Here is a 16,703-nt window from a genome sequence, read left to right as displayed (position 1 = left end):
CGAGGCGTGCAGGAGGGGTAGCAGTGACCAGTCCCTTCTTCAACACTACCTGTCTTACAAGAAAATTAGTTCATTTAAGATATCACATAAATAGGCGAAATAAGCCAGAAAGAAAAAGAAAAATACCAGATGGTCTCACTCACAGCAGGAATTTAGAAAACCTAAATAAGGGACCAGGTAAAAGACAAATTATAATAAAGTAAAAATCAAAATCAACAAGCAGCTATAAACCAGAGACACACTACAGGGGTTGGGTGGGGAGAGGAAGGACTAGAGTCAAAATAAGGGGGGGTGCAATTTTAAGGGGAAATAACCAAAATGAAAATGCATACATTGTGAAAAAATGAAAAATGATGTAAGAATTATATAAAACAAAATATTAAAAAATATATAACAAAAGATATCACATAAATATATTGTTGCAGACAAAATTATAGTATTTCAGCATCCTAGGTGGCCAATCTTCAGACATACACAGACAATTATTTCCTATTAAATAATGAGTGTTTACTAATTACTGATGACTCTGCCAAGTGCAAATATCAATTACTAAATCTGAGAAGGAAACTTTGCACAGTATCTTGTGTGCAGAGAAAACGCTGAATGCAAACTCATTAGCGAACGACCTACCCCTCTGTCCAGTCTTGACTGTACGCCAAAGGAGGAATACAAACTTTCTTTCACATAAAGGAAGGTTTTCTGGCCTGAGAAGTTGATTTTATGCAGACGTGTGCCCAGAAGGGCCAAATAAAGCAAAGAATTTTAAGCAGCATTAAATGAAGGTGGGTCTCCAAAGGGAAACATGTAGCTATGCTCTGCTCAAATTCCCAATGGAATTTCCTTCTTTTATCATCTTATTCTATGAGATGAAAGCAACTTTGGTGCTGTCAATGATTTTCACTCATTAGGATTTTCTTCACTCACTTGCATTGCGCAAAGTCACAAAACCTTATTTCCTTTTTATTTTCAGTGTATGATGTCACCTCACAAAATATGCCCGATTCTCCCTTTATTTATTAAAAGTCTGTCATTTAAGCACTGTTTTCATTACTGGGGAGACAGGGGAGTATCAACACATGGCAATCCCAGCCTTGATGGCGATTACATTCTAGTCGGGGAAAAGAAATACTAAAGCAATAAGCAAGCAAACTGTATAGTAAGTAGGTTGCTCATAGGGTTATAGAGAAAATTAATGCCCAGGGGTGGGATGAGGAGAGCCAGGGTGGAAGGTGGCAATGGAAATAAGATGGTTCAGGCTGCCTTCACCTAGATGGGGCATTTGAGCAACAACCCAAAAGGAGCCAAACAAGGGCTGTCCAGGGGAGATTGCGTCACCTGAACACCTGGACCTGAGGTTTCTCTGCATAATTGGAAGATGCACAGAGGGGCAAAAGAGGGAGGATTTCTCACCCTTCTGATTTCACCAGTTCCTAGGCCCACAGCTCAAAAAATGGAATGAACAATTTTCCACTATATTAGGTTACTACTGCTTGTGTTTGAGAAAACAAGTCAAGATTTGCAAACCCACCCATGCATGTGGCTCGTTGTATTATAATCATGTGTGACTCAGTGTCCCTGCTCCACTCTGAGTATATCTGCCTGATCCAGCCTGGAATAGCCAGGGGTTTTCCACATCTGGCTCCTTCCAGACTTAACCTTACCAGTTCTGAGCTGCTGAGTCTTCTGTCTATCATGAATGAGGATCTCTTAAAGCCTCCTTCTGCCACACAACACAGGGGCAGGTACGTGGGTGAGCTTCCAGCTGCAGGCTCCCTAGTACTCCCACCAAGTCTGCAGGACTGGTCCCGAGGTCCTGGTCCCCATGCCAGTTTCCCACCAGCATCTGATCCCCTCAATAGGAAATGTCCCAAATTCTGCCTATGCCCAGGAAAGAATCAGGTTATACTTCCTCTGATTCAGACAAACCACCTAACACGGGGACGTGGCCAGGAGTCCCCTGTATGAAAGGCCCTGCCTTTTCTGCGCACTTCCAGGGAGTCCTCTGGGGCATCTTCAGCAGCACAGCTCACACTGGAGTCTTACACAGTCCCTTGTCCTTGGTATTTCTGACCTTAGACCAGAGGAGAGAGGGAACTTTTTGACCAAGTCTGTTCAGCTTCCTACCACTTAATACAATTCCTTGCCAAGAATTTCCAACATCCTGCTCTGCCAACAAATGACTTTTGTTTCTCTTATGTTATCCGATCAATAAACACATGGACTAAAGAAGCAGATGTAGACAAGAAGAGAGGAAGGCCTGCCTTGCAGATCCACGACCAAAGTGGATGCTGTCCACTTTAAGGTCCTGAGTTACACAGCAATAAGCAAGAGCCCAAAGTAGCATCCAATAGCAGTGAAACAGCAACCTCTGCAAGGCCACCTGCAAACACTTCACAGACATTGCCAATCCCACTTAACGCTTCCAATGACCAAGTGGGGTGGCCACCATTTCTGTTCCTATTTGCTCAGGAGAAAACTGATTTGCAGAGAGGTAAAGGTCTTCTAGAGGAAGAAAGAGGTTTTGGGCCAGGAATTCTGACCTCGGAGCCGAGGCTTTATCGACCACACTTTACTGCTCTTCATAGATGAGACCTTTTAACTCCCATTAGTCCATTCTTTGCCCATCCCCAGGGCTGTGCGCTAAGTGGGGCGCGGTTCTGTCCTCTGCAGGTGATAAACAAAATCTATGATTGTCTCCCAGTGAAAAAAGTGCTTCAATAAAGGTATATGTAGGGTAGAGTAAAAATAGAGGAGCGCAGCTTGGATGCTCCAGTGCGACGGCTCCCGGAAGGAAGATGTGGGGCAGCTGCTAATGGAGAGACAGGAGTTGGTCAGCTCCTGTCTCCGCGACGGGGCAGCATCACAGGCGCAGGTGTGGGGCAGGGAAGAGAAAGCCTGGCTGTCTGAGCAACTCCTGGCAGGGGTTCAGTGCATGCAGCATCAGGTGGGGGAACATGAGTGGGGCTGTGGGTGGAGGGTTGGACAGAGGCCAGAGGGGGCATGAATGTGCATGCATGAGTGCATGGTACACATATGTGGGTGTTTGCATACATGGGGGGCTATAGTCTGGGGGGAGGGGAATGGGGTTAGAGGCATGGTGAGGAGATTTGTTGGAATCAATCAGCACCACAACCTGGCCCAACCCCAGAGGAAGCTCTGGCATGAGACCCATTTGTTTTCTTTGACTTCACTAAAGCCAGCACGGTCCCCCAGGTGTCCCCTCACACACAAACCACCGCAGGGTCTTGCTAAGTTCAGATCCTGGTCCGCAGTCTGGGGAGGCCTGGGGCCCTGTGCTTCGACAATCTCCAAGAGAGGCTGCTGCAGGTGCCCAGACCACACCCCGGGACAGGACCCTGGCCTGGGGACCAGAAGATCCCGATCATGGACGTGAGATTTGGGAGAAATTCCTCTGACCCTCTACCCGACTGGTGGCCTGACTGCTGAAGTCTGTATCTCCACACTGCCTTCTTGTCTGTCTTTTAAGTGTCAATCAGGAAAGATAAAGTCATGGGGCTCTCCCAAGAAGATATTTAAATTTAAAAAATGAAAAACAAAACCCAGATAAAATGTTTGATCAGGCCACTGTGACAGCCACATAAGACATGCGGCGTGGCCCACATAGCAGGTGACCAAAAGTGACTTCGAGGCCACCAAAATGCAGTCCCAGCAGTGACCAAGGTGCCAGCCAGCACGGAAGCCGCTTTCTGATGGGGCCCCGCTGTGCCTTATCAGCCCTGCCACTAGGAGGCACTAGAGGGAGCGCAGAGGTTGGGGAACCTGCAAGTTTCACCAGGGCAGCAGTAGTGCCGCGAGGGCGCAGCCCAGTCAGTGAGCAGAACCAGCCACGGTGCCTTTCTCCCCCGCACACAACAGCTCAGTCACCCCGCTCCCTGGAGACCTGAGTGGTAGCCCCAGGGGCTTCCTCTCTAAGCATGCAGATGATAATAATCCAATCTCGTCCGTCCCCCACCCCCATCCCCGGGGTAGTGGCTGCTCCCTGCATTCACCAACTCGATGTACTTTTTTTTTTTTTTTTTTTTAAAGAGGCATGTATATTTATTTATTTATTTGTTTGTTTGTTTGTACATGCACTGGGTACAGTCAGAAGCGCGGGAGGGTGAGAGAATTCACCAGAGCCAGAGCAGGGAGCAGAGCAGGCAGAAGGACCGAAGTACACTGCTGAGGGGAGCAGCGGGCGGCAGGAGGGGTCTGCGCGCCATGCGGGACCCTCCTCTGGTGTCCGGGGAGCAGCCGGGGATCGAACCGGCGCCGCTGAGGCTGCGGGCAGCTTCGCAACCCAGCGCTCAACCGCTGCGCCACCAGGGAGGCCCTCGATGTACTTTTTAAAACCATTTTGCAAATGAGCAAAACCCTCCTGTCTTTCACTTCCTGACTTACTTCATTTTCTTAGCATCGCCCCCTTAAGATCCATCCACGGGGTCCCCAAAGGAACCACCCCATTGTCTCTAGCAGCTGAGCAGTTTCCACTGGCTTTCAGCTGGCTTTCCCCGTCGTCTGTCCTCGGGCACTGGGGATGGCTGCTGTGAACGAAGTTGCTGCACTGGGTACAGAGGAACGTGGGGAGCGAGGAGGGGGCGGGAGGTGGGCACCACAGGGGCACCCCTGCAGGTTGGGTGGAGGTGAGTGAAGCGTGTGCACATATGGAGGGGTGAAATGTAGTCCCCAAATCAGAGAGCCATGTGAGCGACTAACAAACCATCAATCAATCAATAAGAGCGTTTCACTACCCAGTTAATTTTTGTTCCCTTGTTTCTTTGCTGGAATAACTGCCATGAGTTCTGTCTCCTGACCCCACCCAGACCCATCATCAAGACACACAGGCAAAGGGAGGGATCGTAGAGGTTAGACACTGCACCCCACCTTTAGCTTTGCTGGAGGAGGGTGAACCCCAGAGAAGTCAGGGGCTCTCCAGCAACCTCGCTGCTGCAGGAACTGCGGCTCTGCATTGCTGCCCTCCTGCTCCAGGCCTAGGGCTTCTGCTGCCAAACCTCACTGTCCGAGTCAGAGGAGAATCTAGAGGAGCGCACCTCAAAATGCTCTTGTTGGGGGTCACAACGTCCACCCCAAGAGGTGCCACTTTGGTACCAGGATTATTTTGAGCCGCAGACAGCTGAGAAACAGCACGTGCTAGGGAATGAAGCTCTCGGCTCTCCCTCCCCAAAGCAGGCTTAGCTCTTACTCATCAGGGACAGAATCAGTGCAGAGATGGCCCCAGCCTCACCTACCCAAGCCCCCCGCCCCTTGACTTACTTCCCACAGCTGGCCTCCCTGGGACCCCAAAGTCCTTTTCCTCTGGCCACTTCTCAACCAACAGATTGTCCTTCGTGACGACGCTAAGGTAAATCTAGCCACCCATCGAGTTACTCGTGTGCGCCGCAAGTGCTAACAAACCCTCTTTCTCTTTCGAGTTTCATTCCCAGACCCCCAGCCACTGAGCCTAAGAGAGTAAGGAGAAAAAGGTTTTCCTACTCTGTGAAAAGGAAGCGTGGAAAAACAAGCCAGCCTGTCCACAGAGAAGAGAAATATGAGAGCAACGAAGCTCCCAGAACAGCTGCGCATTAAACTCATTTAAAATCCGTCGTTAGCAGGAGAAATTAAGACAGTAAATTTGGAAAATGAGAGTGCAATAGAGTTATCAAGAATTACTTCAGCATGAAGCAGATAAGGGGCTGGTTAGAAAGCGAGGACGCCTGCTACCTGCAATTCCACTCAACAGGCTTGCTGGTCGGCTAGGGGAATGGCCCCGTAACACACTGAGCTTTCTAAGGGAAATTAAGAACCATGATTGCAATTGGCAGAGTGGGGGCTGGGGTGGGGGTGAGAGGAGGGGCTCTGCTTGGGTGGGAAGGGTTTTTATTTGTTTTTATTTATTTTTAAAGATTTTTTTAATGCATATAAGAACTGGGATACAGGCCAGAGGTGCAGGGGGTGAGAGGATTCACCAGAGACAGAGTGGGGAGCAGAACAGGAGAATCCACTGAAATCCACTGCTGAGGGGAGCAGCAGGGAGACAGGAGAGGTCTGATGCACCATGTGGGTTGCTCCCTGGCTGGCCGGGGATCGAACTTGTGCTGCAGAGGCTGTGGATAGTTCACAATGCTGTGCTTAACCCCTTGTGCCACCAGAGAGGCCCAAGAGAAGGGTTTTTAATCAGTGATGGCACAATGGAGGAAGTGGGCCGCCCCTCCCTGGAAGAAGACAGCGTCTGTGCTGCCTCTTCAGGCCCCCAAGGGTGATCCCAGCTCCAGCATCACCAGCAGCGCCATCGAGGGCAGCAGAGTCAGCCCCTCTGATCTCTGTTCCTTCTTTGTGAAATTCGGATCACAGGGTTCCCCTTGCAGGGTTGTTAGGATTATCCAGGACAGGAGGTTGGGGAGTATTTGGCAGGACGCCTGGCTCAGAAGTCAAGGCACAATGCAAGCTGCTCTGGCTGTTTTGAGCAGCGCCACTAGGACTGGCTCTGACCTGAGAAACCACAGGAATAAAATGGAAATACGTTGGTGCTATTTTAAAATCAAACCCACCTTTATTGGAGGAAGAGGATAGAGGCTAGGCAAAGAAATTTATTTATAGTAAGGTGCACTTTGTATCTCCCTCTCTCTTGACATAAAGGAAACAGCCAGATCCAACTAAAACCTTTCCTTTTTGACTAATTTTTTGATAAAATATTTTTCAAATTTATTCTAACAAAACTTGAGGAGGGTCTCCTTTTTTCCCCCCTTAGGTTTTTTTTTTTTAAGATATATTTATTTATACAAGAACCAGGGTACAGGCCAGATGCACGGGAGGGTGAGAGGATTCACCAGAGACAGAGCAGGGAACAGAACAGGCAGACTGACGAAATACACTGCTGAGGGGAGCAGCGGGCGCAACAGGAGAGGTCTGCTGAGCCATGTGGGACCAACGCCGGCCGGCTAGGATTAAACCCACACTGCAGAGGCTGTGGACAGCTTCACAGCATGGTGCTCAAGCGCCTGCACCACCAGGGGAGGCCCAAACTCTTAGGTTCTTAAATTCCCAAAGTAAACATCATCTCTTCAGGGAGGTGGCCCTGGTGTTCCAAATTAGGACTCAATAAACCCTTTCTGTCAAGCACTGGAGAATAAGCATTCCACTTGTAAATCATTTCCTACGCAGAGGTGTGATGGTCTCTGTGATGTTCTTTTTTCTTAATTCTTTAAAAACAAAAATGGGTCCTGGCTCTATGGTTTGTTTTTACTGACCCCACAGTTCCTGTTCCAAGTGAAATTCTGTTGTCCCTGCTTGTCCTCCAGCCACACACTGTCCCACCCATCACCTCCCCATCTCGATTTGCTAGTGTATATTTATTTATAGTTTCCTATGTTCAGTTTCCTATTTATAGTTTCATATGCTCAGCATTTGTCAAACTCCTTTGACGATAAACTCCTGGAAGTGACCCTTTAAGTAGTGTCCCCACCATGTCCTGGCACCCGGCTCAGAGCAAGCCCTCCATTCCTATTTAAGAAATAATTCACATTCAGGGTCCCCCTGGTGCACTAGGGGTTAAGTCTCAGCATTATCACCACCATGGCCTGAGATCAATGCCCAGCCAGGGAGCTACCCACATGGCGCAGCAGACCTCTCCTGTCTCCCTACTGCTCCCCTCAGCAGTGTATTTCAGTAGTTCTGCCTGTTCTGCTCCCCGCTCTGTCTCTGGTGAATCCTCTCACCACCCCCTGCCCCCGTGCCATAGCTCTGGCCAACACCAGTGTAGCCAGTTGGTCTACACACACACACACACACACACACACACACACACACACACACACACACAAATCACATTCAGAAAAAATATGAAAAAACACAAAAACTGTACCCAAGGCAAACTGAAAACCACCCCCAGTCATGGCCCCAGCAGAGGCAGCTCTCGTCAGCATGCCATGCTCTTGGTACCTGTACTTGGGTCTGTGCACATCTAACCACGCTGGATCTGCATGGCTAAGACCGTGTTAATTGGAAGCACCACAACCTATTTTTCCACTTGGAAAATAAGTCAGTGAAAGACATTTTTGTGCATGTGTCCTAGCCTGCATTTATGGAGTTTTATTAAGAATTAGCTCTAAGGACTGGACCCCAACGTCATATGGGCCAAACAAGTTTGTGGTTGAGGTGGAGGCCAGGCCTCTCAGGCACACATCACTCCACAGCTCATCACACCATCAGCCACGTCACTGTCTCCAGAAGGCAGCAGATAAATGGATAAACGACTGCAATGGTTTATTCTGTGATGTGAACGAGGCCCCTGTGCATGATCTTCTTTATTTAGCAATTAACCAAGGACAAAGAAGCTTGCATACATACATATTAAATGCATTAATTATCCTGGGAGGATTCTGAGCTCCCTTCCCCTGAAACCACTCAAATATTTATTGCATATAACATTATATGCAAATGTTTTACTGGAATAAAAATCAGTATCTCCTAACTAGATTGTTTCTTTTCTATTTCTCTTACTCAACAAAATAGAGCTTCTTGAAGGATGATATTCTTGGACTAGGGTATGGGATCCTCGGATCCACGAGGTGGTACACGTGATCAATGATGACCTCACACAGCAGTCCCCGGAGACATCTCGCTTTGGTATAAAATCATGAAAGGAGGGCCTCCCTGGTGGCACAGGTGGCTGAGCGCAGTGCTGTGAAGCTGTCCGCAGCCTCTGCAGTGCGGGTTCGAGCCCAGCCGGCGGGTGAGATACCCACATGGCATAGCAGACCTCTCCTGTCAAGCCCGCTGCTCCCCTCAGCAGTGTATTTCATCAGTTTGCCTGTTCTGTTCCCTGCTCTGTCTCTGGTGAATTCTCTCACCCTCCCGCACATCTGGACTGTTCCCCAGTTCTTGAATACATAAATCTTTTTAAAAAAATCATGAAAGGACATCCGGGGTCTGTCTGCCCACCCCTGTGGAATCAGACACACTGAGTAAGTCAGCCAAGTGCTTTGTTTATATGACATCTGGATGTTGGCAACTTCTAAGATAGGCAAATGCTTGCTTTTGGATCTAGGTACTTGGCACAGAAAAGGTTTGCCTTTAACGACTTATTTAGTAGAAGCCAATCTGGCAACGACTTGTTGGACTTTCCTAGTACTTGTATGCCCAGTAAACTCAGATGAATGAATCTTTGGAAGTGGGTTAATGCTCCATTCCAGCAAAAGTGGGAACTGTCTCCTAAATGTCAGATATGTGGAAACACACAAATGTGTAGAGGAAGAAAGGACGGGACACTTGGATAGCTGGCTCTGACTCTGGGCCCCATAAAGGCAACAGGATTTGTGCTGGGCTGTCTGAAGTCAGAGACTCCTCGAACAACCTCTAGGGCCAATTTGTCCACTGATGGGCTTCGAAGGCATAACTAGTCACACTGGCTTAATCCCACAACCAGAGGAACATGGAAATCCCCCAGGGAACTCCTGCCTTGAGCCTCCCAAGGTGGACACATCTTATGCCAGTCTTGGTGGTTCCAGAGAAGGGTCCTAGTGAAGTCCTGGGGCGTGGGGAGGGTGGAGCTCAAGTGGACAGACAGGTCCTAGGGAATAGGAGAAAGCACAGTAGCAATCGGGAGGGTGGAGCTATGGAGTCCCTTCCTGGTCACCTCCGTTTTCTAGTGAAAGAGGAAGTGAGCTCGTGGTGCGGAGGGTGAAGAGGGGCTGGGGCGCAGAGAACAGCAGGTAAGGCAGGAAACAGTCATCCAGAAGAGGGGAATAGGAATGAAGGATCACAGCCAGCAGCATGGAGGGCCCTTTGGGGCTCTTGATCACGCAGTTAAGGTGAGGCCAGTGGACAGCACTGTGTGTGTTACCAGCAATGTTCGCTGTGTGGCACGTGGGCTGGTGGGTGAAGAGTGGGTGTAACAGGAGTTGGGGAGCATAGCACAGTAAGAGAGACACAGAGACTGGGGGTGTGTGCAGCAAGCGGTGATGATGCTGGTCCATGGAGTTTAAAGTCCATGAAGAACATGGTGAGGATAAAAGGACAGACCAAAAGTCTGCAGGTGCCTGTGAGGTTGGAGAACTGTGGCAGCTGAAGTCCAGAAAGAGTGGGCGAGAAAGCAGAAGTGGGGAGCTGGACACGGGTGGGGCGGGGCTGGAGTTACTGGGGAAGTGAAGACCTCGGGTAAGACCAGGTCAGTGAGCGGGAATCATCACCATGGTGCCCATCAGAGAGGACATCAAGGGACTGAGAAGCCAGGACACTGGAACACACTTATTGAAGTCACCCAAGTTTATCACTGGAATCATAACAGACATAGAGCTTGAGAGTGCAGCACACCTGGAACTAACCCCCTGGAGGGGGCCTGAGGTCGGCAGGTTTGGCAGATGACACGTGTGTGGACAAGAGGTTCATGACGCTGCGGGGAGAAGGGTCTGAAAATGCCAGCAAGGAGCAGGGGAAACAGGATCACAGAGTACAAGAGGGAAAAAAGGCCACCACCTCGGGCTGTGGTAAATGCTGGCCGTAGAGGGTATGGTTTAGTTATAGCAAGAAGGTGCATGACACTGAGGGGAGAGCCTGAGTGGGGTGAAGAGATGCAGGAGGGATGTGACAGGGTCGTGTGCGCATGAGGGTCTGGATGATGAGGGAGGTTTGGGGGGACATTTACTCACAGCGACCAACAAACACAGTGATTAAGGACACAATGAAACTGCTACTGATGGTCTCGGTCAGCAAGGCTGGTCACGTCGGGGTAAAGAATATTTGGGGAGCCTACCAAGAGCATACTGACTCCAGCCAATGGAGGTCGGGGGGGACCCATCTGCTTCCCCCTAAAATGTCAACTCCATGAAGGAGGGACCTGCACGGCATTTATCAATGAATCAGTCAATAAATACCTGATTCCTTAGGAGTCACTGTATAAAATAAAAAATATACAAAGCAAGCTATTATTTTGGATCCTTTCTGGGCTCAGATTATTAGATCTTCCTGAGACCCGGAATGAACTCCATGGGCACGATCTTATCAACTCCTCACAATGTTCTGGACGGTGAGTACTAATAAAACCTTAATCTGGCAGATCAAAAACCAAGGGGCAAGGAGTGTAGAGGTGGTTAATGGAATAGCAGGAGGTAAAGTCAGAGCTCTGTTTTTTAAGTCCTTTTGTATGTGGTAGCATCTGTTAGTCACATTTCCAACAAGCCTTTTCTGTCTCCTTCTTTGTTAAGGAAATCTTGGCTTTTGTTTAGGTATTAAGATGTGCTTAGAGGAAATGTACTGCACTGTGGAGATAATTTATACTTGATTTGCAATGGTCATCTTCACCCAGTTCTTCTTGCCAGTGATTAACTCCGGAAGACATATGGAGATGTTTGTCAGAGGCCCTGAGCAACAGTTTTGGGCTTATGAAGCAAAGGCAGCACCCACCGTGAAAGACATACCTGCCCCCGACTCCCTTATTTCCTGCTTGGAAAGTCATTATGCCCTGTGAGGGCAGTGCCCTGTGACCATGAGAGAAAAGCTGTGGGGTCCCAGAGACCCCAGACTTCATGCCCAGGAAGCAGCAAGGCACTGACCGAGCCTGGCACCACCTACGCTGGGGATTCCTGATAAGTGGACAAGAAACATTTTGAAGATTCAAAGTCACTGTTAGCAGCAGCCAAATACAATTAGGCACATGCTCCCTCCTGAAAAACAAATCAGGCAGATAAAAGATGGTCTAATTGACTTAGGCGGCCATTCCTTAGGAGAAAAAGGCAAGAATATTTGGGGTGGAGGAAGAAGCTCTGTGGCAGCAGTCAGGGGGTCCAGCTCCAGGTGTCAGATCACGTAACCTCTACCCACTCGCTTATCCCTTAAGGCTCAGTTTCCTCAAGTTGGAAGGGATTCTAGACAGTGATACTTAATGACACTATATCTACACTATACCTACAATCTGAGACCAAGAGGCCAAGGGAAGGATGAGACTTCCTTGGATGGTTTCCTGCAAGTTGATGTATGCCCCGAGTCAGCAAAATCTCCAGCAGTGCAATAGAAAACGCTCACCCCGCACAACTGAGCTGCCAGGTCAGCCCCCTTAGAGAGGAGGCTGCCCAAATTCCATCTGTTCAGAGGGCCCCCTGGGGCATGTCAACAGCTATTACATTCCCAGGACCATCTATCTGACGCCCCCCCCCCCCCTTGCCTCCTCCCTGCCCTATTAATTCTGAGACTCCCAAGCTTCCTTCTCTGGAAACTAAATCAATCCTTTGCAAAGTGAAAATCAGCTCTTGGGCGCTTGTGCTGATTTATAAAGAAGGAAGGATTCCATGCCACTGGCCTACACTGGCCATGTCAGCCCTGCAATCGTGGGTTCCACCTGGACACCTGAGGGCCCACGTGGGTCCTGGTGAGGGCCCTGGGGATGCGTTCTACGTGCCTCTGGTCTGCATCCTATGATTTCAGGCCTGGATTTAGGGGCCATCAACTAGGAGTCTACAGTCACCATTTAGTTTCTTTTTAAAATAAAGATCAAATCAAGACAATGAGAAGCTAGGGCACAGACCAGGAGGTGACTCTTGCAAAAGACACACCGTTGGATAAAGAACTGTTATCCAAAATATACAAAGAACCCTTAAAACTCAACAACAAGAAAACAAACTAATTTTAAAAAGGGCAAAGGCTTTAACGAGCACCTTGAAGAAAATACACACAGGCAAATAAGCACATGGACAGATGCCCCACATCACATCACCAGGGAGACGCAAGTAGACAAGCAACGAGACAGGCCCATGAGTCTATCGGGATGGTCAGATTCTGGAACACGGACAATATCAAGTGCTGGTGAGAATGTGGAGCACAAGGACCTCTCATTCACTGCTGATGAGAATACAGACTGGTACAGCCGCTTGGGTCACAATTTGGTGTTTGCTCATAAAAGGAAACATATGCTTAAATGATCGAGCATCACGTTTCTTGGTATTTACCCAAAAGAGTTGAAAACTTAGGTCCACATAAAAACCTGCACACACATGTTGACAGCAGTCATAACTGCCCCAACTGGGAAACAACCGAGATCCTTCAGTAGATGAATCGGTAAACTGTGACACATTCGGACAATGGAATATTAGTCCTTTAAAAGAAATTATAAAAAGAAATAAGCTATCAGCATGGAAGAAGCCAAAATGCATATTACTTACTCACTGAAAGACGTTTAGTCTGAAGGGCTACATAGTGTATGATTCCACTAGATGACACCCTGGAAAAAGCAACAGTATGGACACCACGCCATCACCACTTGTCCAAAGACACGCAGGACAGACAGGCAATATGCTGTACCAGACTGAGCGCATGCTCTGGGTCAGACACAAGGGTTGAAATCCCAGCACCAGGATTACTAGGTGACCTTAGATACAGCTCCCCAAGCCTGTGTCCTTGTGTGTACAAATGGGACAAACACCCTCCAGCCACTGCGGTGACTATGAAGGTGACACGAGGGGACACCTTGCCTCACCAGACCTCCAACCATCCACCTCCTCTTGTCCGCTCAGACACCCTTTCCTTGACCACAGAGGTGACCCTGCAAGTCCATCGCTGCTCAGGTGGTCTGTCTGCACCTCCTGGACTGAGTCACAGCATCACCTTGGCAAACACCAAAGGCAAAATTGCACAAACATGGGCTCTCTGGATGAGAAAGTCCCCTTGACTCCCAGTAGTCACCCAGGAAGCCAGCAGGAGCTGCCACCACCATGCTGCAGCCGTGATAATAAGGTTGCTGGACACCAGGGTGGCCAAGAGACAAAAGGACATGTAATCATCACTGACATTGCCAGTTTGAATTAACAGGGATCGGGGGTTTCTGCTGAAAATACAGCAAAAGTCAGTGTCTTAAAGTATTTCATACAACTGTAGATGGTCAAGCTTGGTTTGGGGTTTGCAGTTTTTGGGGTTTTTTTGGTTGGTTTTTTGCCCTTATAAAATCTATTTAAACTTAAAGGCTGCTAGCAGATTATTTTTTTAATAATTAAAAAAAAGTACTAAAATTCTGTGTTTTAAAACTCTGGGTGGTGGTCTTGCTTCTCAAGTCCTTTCTTTTCTTTGGATATGCTTGATTTCTTCTGGTTCCTGGATGGTCTTATATGACACAGCTATCTCATTTTAAATGACCTTTTCATTAAGCAGGAATGGACAGAGACCCATGGGGACAATTCTTTCTGCAGAAGTTTTCTTTGTTTTATATACTATTTCAATCAAGGGTCAGCAAACAATTACCTAGAAGTTAAATCCAGACCTCTGCCTCTTTTGTAAATAAAGTTTTATTAGAACACAGTCATGTCTATTTGTTTACACATTGTGGCTGCTTTTGTGCTGGAGGCAGAGTTGAATAGTAATGACAGGTCATCTGAGTCTGGGCAATGTTTGCCACCCCCTGCTTGACAGCAAGTATTAGGACGCATAATTGCACAAGGTTTTCGTAGCACTTAATCTCTATAGTAGTGAAATAATTCTGTTTGTTTTAGCCTGCTTGTCCAGCTGTCTGCAAGTTCTTTGACAGGTAAAGACTGTCTTCCTGGATCAATATTTTTTCCTAGGGTGGAGCACAGAGACTGGAACACAATGTACAAATGATAGATATATGTTGAATGAATAAATAAACCAAGCCGCTGGATAGATGCTGGGTTACTGAGGACCATTAATATGTCTTAATCTTGAGTAAGAACCTGACTCATAATAACTTCTCAATAAATGTACTTACACTTATCAATCAATTCACTAACTATAAATTTAGTGACTGGATATGTTTTGCAGGACACTTAGTGGCCAAGACAAACCTTTGTCTATATTATGATGACTCTCTTCTACAGTACACCTTTCATACCTATTCTTTCCGGCTTCTCTGCACAAGGCAGAGAAGATTCTGGTTTTGATGCTTGGCTCTGATGGTGCTGTTCTATCAGTGACTCACAAAGCTGGTAGTCTATGCTGAAGAATCCATCTGTATGCTCATAAGTTGTCCCCAAATCTGAGGGTGTGCTCAACCCAGCATTCATCACTAAGGCAGATAGCCATTCAGCCCATTAATACTTGGATACAAGGAAAACCAGGATCAGATACCAGAGGATTCTGGAAGGACTGAGTGGTAGACACCTCTGACCTGCTGCCTAAAGAACATATTTGTCCTTGAATACGGACGCTGGCTGAATATAAAGAGGAGAGAAATCAAACTTTCAAGAAGGCAAAAAGATTTGGGAAAAGAAACAAGAACTTGAGAGGCAGATCTGAGTAAGATTCAACCTCCAAAACTTACTAGTTGGATAAACTTAAGCCAATTAATTAAGCCCTCCGAGATATAAAAAAAAATTTTTTTCACAGCAAAATGGGTGTAAAATGACAACTTTGCAAGGACATTTGCTAGATTTAAGGTACCCAACAGGGACGGGTGCTATGCAAATTTCTCTACTCATTGCCCTTCATCTGTTAACACCAAGATCTTTGGAAACTTCTACTTACCGAGCATTCCTTTCTTGGCACTGGACAGACACATGTCTTTCTCTGCACTGGGCAAGGCAAAACTCACTACAAACACCTCCACTCCATCAGCCATCAGTGCCAAACCCAAGACAAAAAAGAGGATCCACTGGAAGCGCCCATGACCACACTCCTCAATGATGGTCTCATACTGGTGGGCCAGCTGCTCCTCATCTTCCATCCTCTCAGCCATCATATCTGCCCGGCCCCGAAAGCCATCAGCCCTGGAGGCCGCCATCTTGGTCTGTTTAACTCTGATGTCATCTGGGTGAGGGATGCCCTGGTACTCGCCCTCGTAGATCTCATCCTCCTCATCATGACCTTCTGTGACATCACTCTGTGCATCCTCTTCTGGGTTGGACTCACCGCCACGGTAATAGCCATCACTGGGGTTATAGCCCCCATAGTGGCCCTGGTAGTTGTAGTCATCCATCCCTTGGTTGTGGGATTGCCTGGCTGCCTCTTGGGCTATATCTTTTGTTCTGTGGTAGAGGTTTTGGCTGTTTCAATGACCATCACTCATCCATACGTGCAAAGACTTAGATTTAGAAGGTGTTCATGGGACTTCCTGGGTAAAGGTGACACCTGTATTCCCCCCTCTGGTCTCTCAAATAGTGCAAATTTGTACAAAGGTGACCTAAGAATCCTTTTCAATTCAATGACTATTGGAAATTTTTGGAAAGTTTCAAACTCTGGTCTGGTTTTCTTCAGTGACCCTGAGATGTTGTGTTGGGAGAGGTTGACGAGAAATAGGTTCAGCTGTCTGCCTTGACAAGGAGCACGTAGACCTGGCAACAGACGACGTGCTGGCTGGCCCAGTTTGTTCTTCTACTGAAGGTTATGTCCTAGGAGTGCAGACAAAGGAAAGACGAGAGTGTTACCACATGCTGAAATGCAGGCAAAATATTCTCAGATTTAAACAGATATTGACTAATACCAATGTCTTGTGTATAAAGGAAGGAAATCCAGATGAGATATTCAGATTCCTTGTGAAATGAATGAGGCTTGAATAAAAGAGACTGAAGGCTAAGGGAGAAAGAATCTTGATCATTCAGTCCCTCAGAAGGGTGACTAGCCCATGAAAGGGCTCACATCTTGCACAAGAAGAAAAGAGATGTGCTAAGGGATTTTCCACATACAATGATTCTGTGTTATGGGTTTTCTATTAGAACTTATCAAGCTCCGGGAACAGTAAGGGTTTGTTACAGCTCAACTCCTCTTAT

The 16,703-nt window shown here is 47.6% G+C and overlaps 1 protein-coding gene across 4 annotated transcripts in view; it reads right to left on the bottom strand.

Moving 5' to 3' along the window:
• SV2B (synaptic vesicle glycoprotein 2B) overlaps positions 1–16,120 on the bottom strand; it is a 45,275-nt gene extending 29,155 nt beyond the window's left edge. For 3 of the 4 annotated variants that reach the window (XM_037511442.2, XM_037511441.2, XM_037511443.2), the window contains exon 1: positions 15,463–15,921. In XM_037511442.2, the coding sequence (XP_037367339.1) occupies positions 15,463–15,913 (451 nt within the window). In that variant the 5' untranslated portion in view covers positions 15,914–15,921. Of the gene's footprint in view, positions 1–15,462 lie in introns of all 4 variants that reach the window. The other variant, XM_037511440.2, reaches the window with a different exon arrangement.
• Positions 16,121–16,703: the final 583 nt, after the last annotated feature.

Source organism: Talpa occidentalis, unplaced genomic scaffold, assembly GCF_014898055.3.
Source record: "Talpa occidentalis isolate TD23 unplaced genomic scaffold, MPIMG_talOcc4v2.1 talOcc4.14, whole genome shotgun sequence".
Lineage (NCBI taxonomy): Eukaryota > Metazoa > Chordata > Mammalia > Eulipotyphla > Talpidae > Talpa > Talpa occidentalis.
The sequence above is the reverse complement of the archived record's forward strand: the minus strand, read 5'-3'. Positions and strand labels throughout refer to the sequence as shown.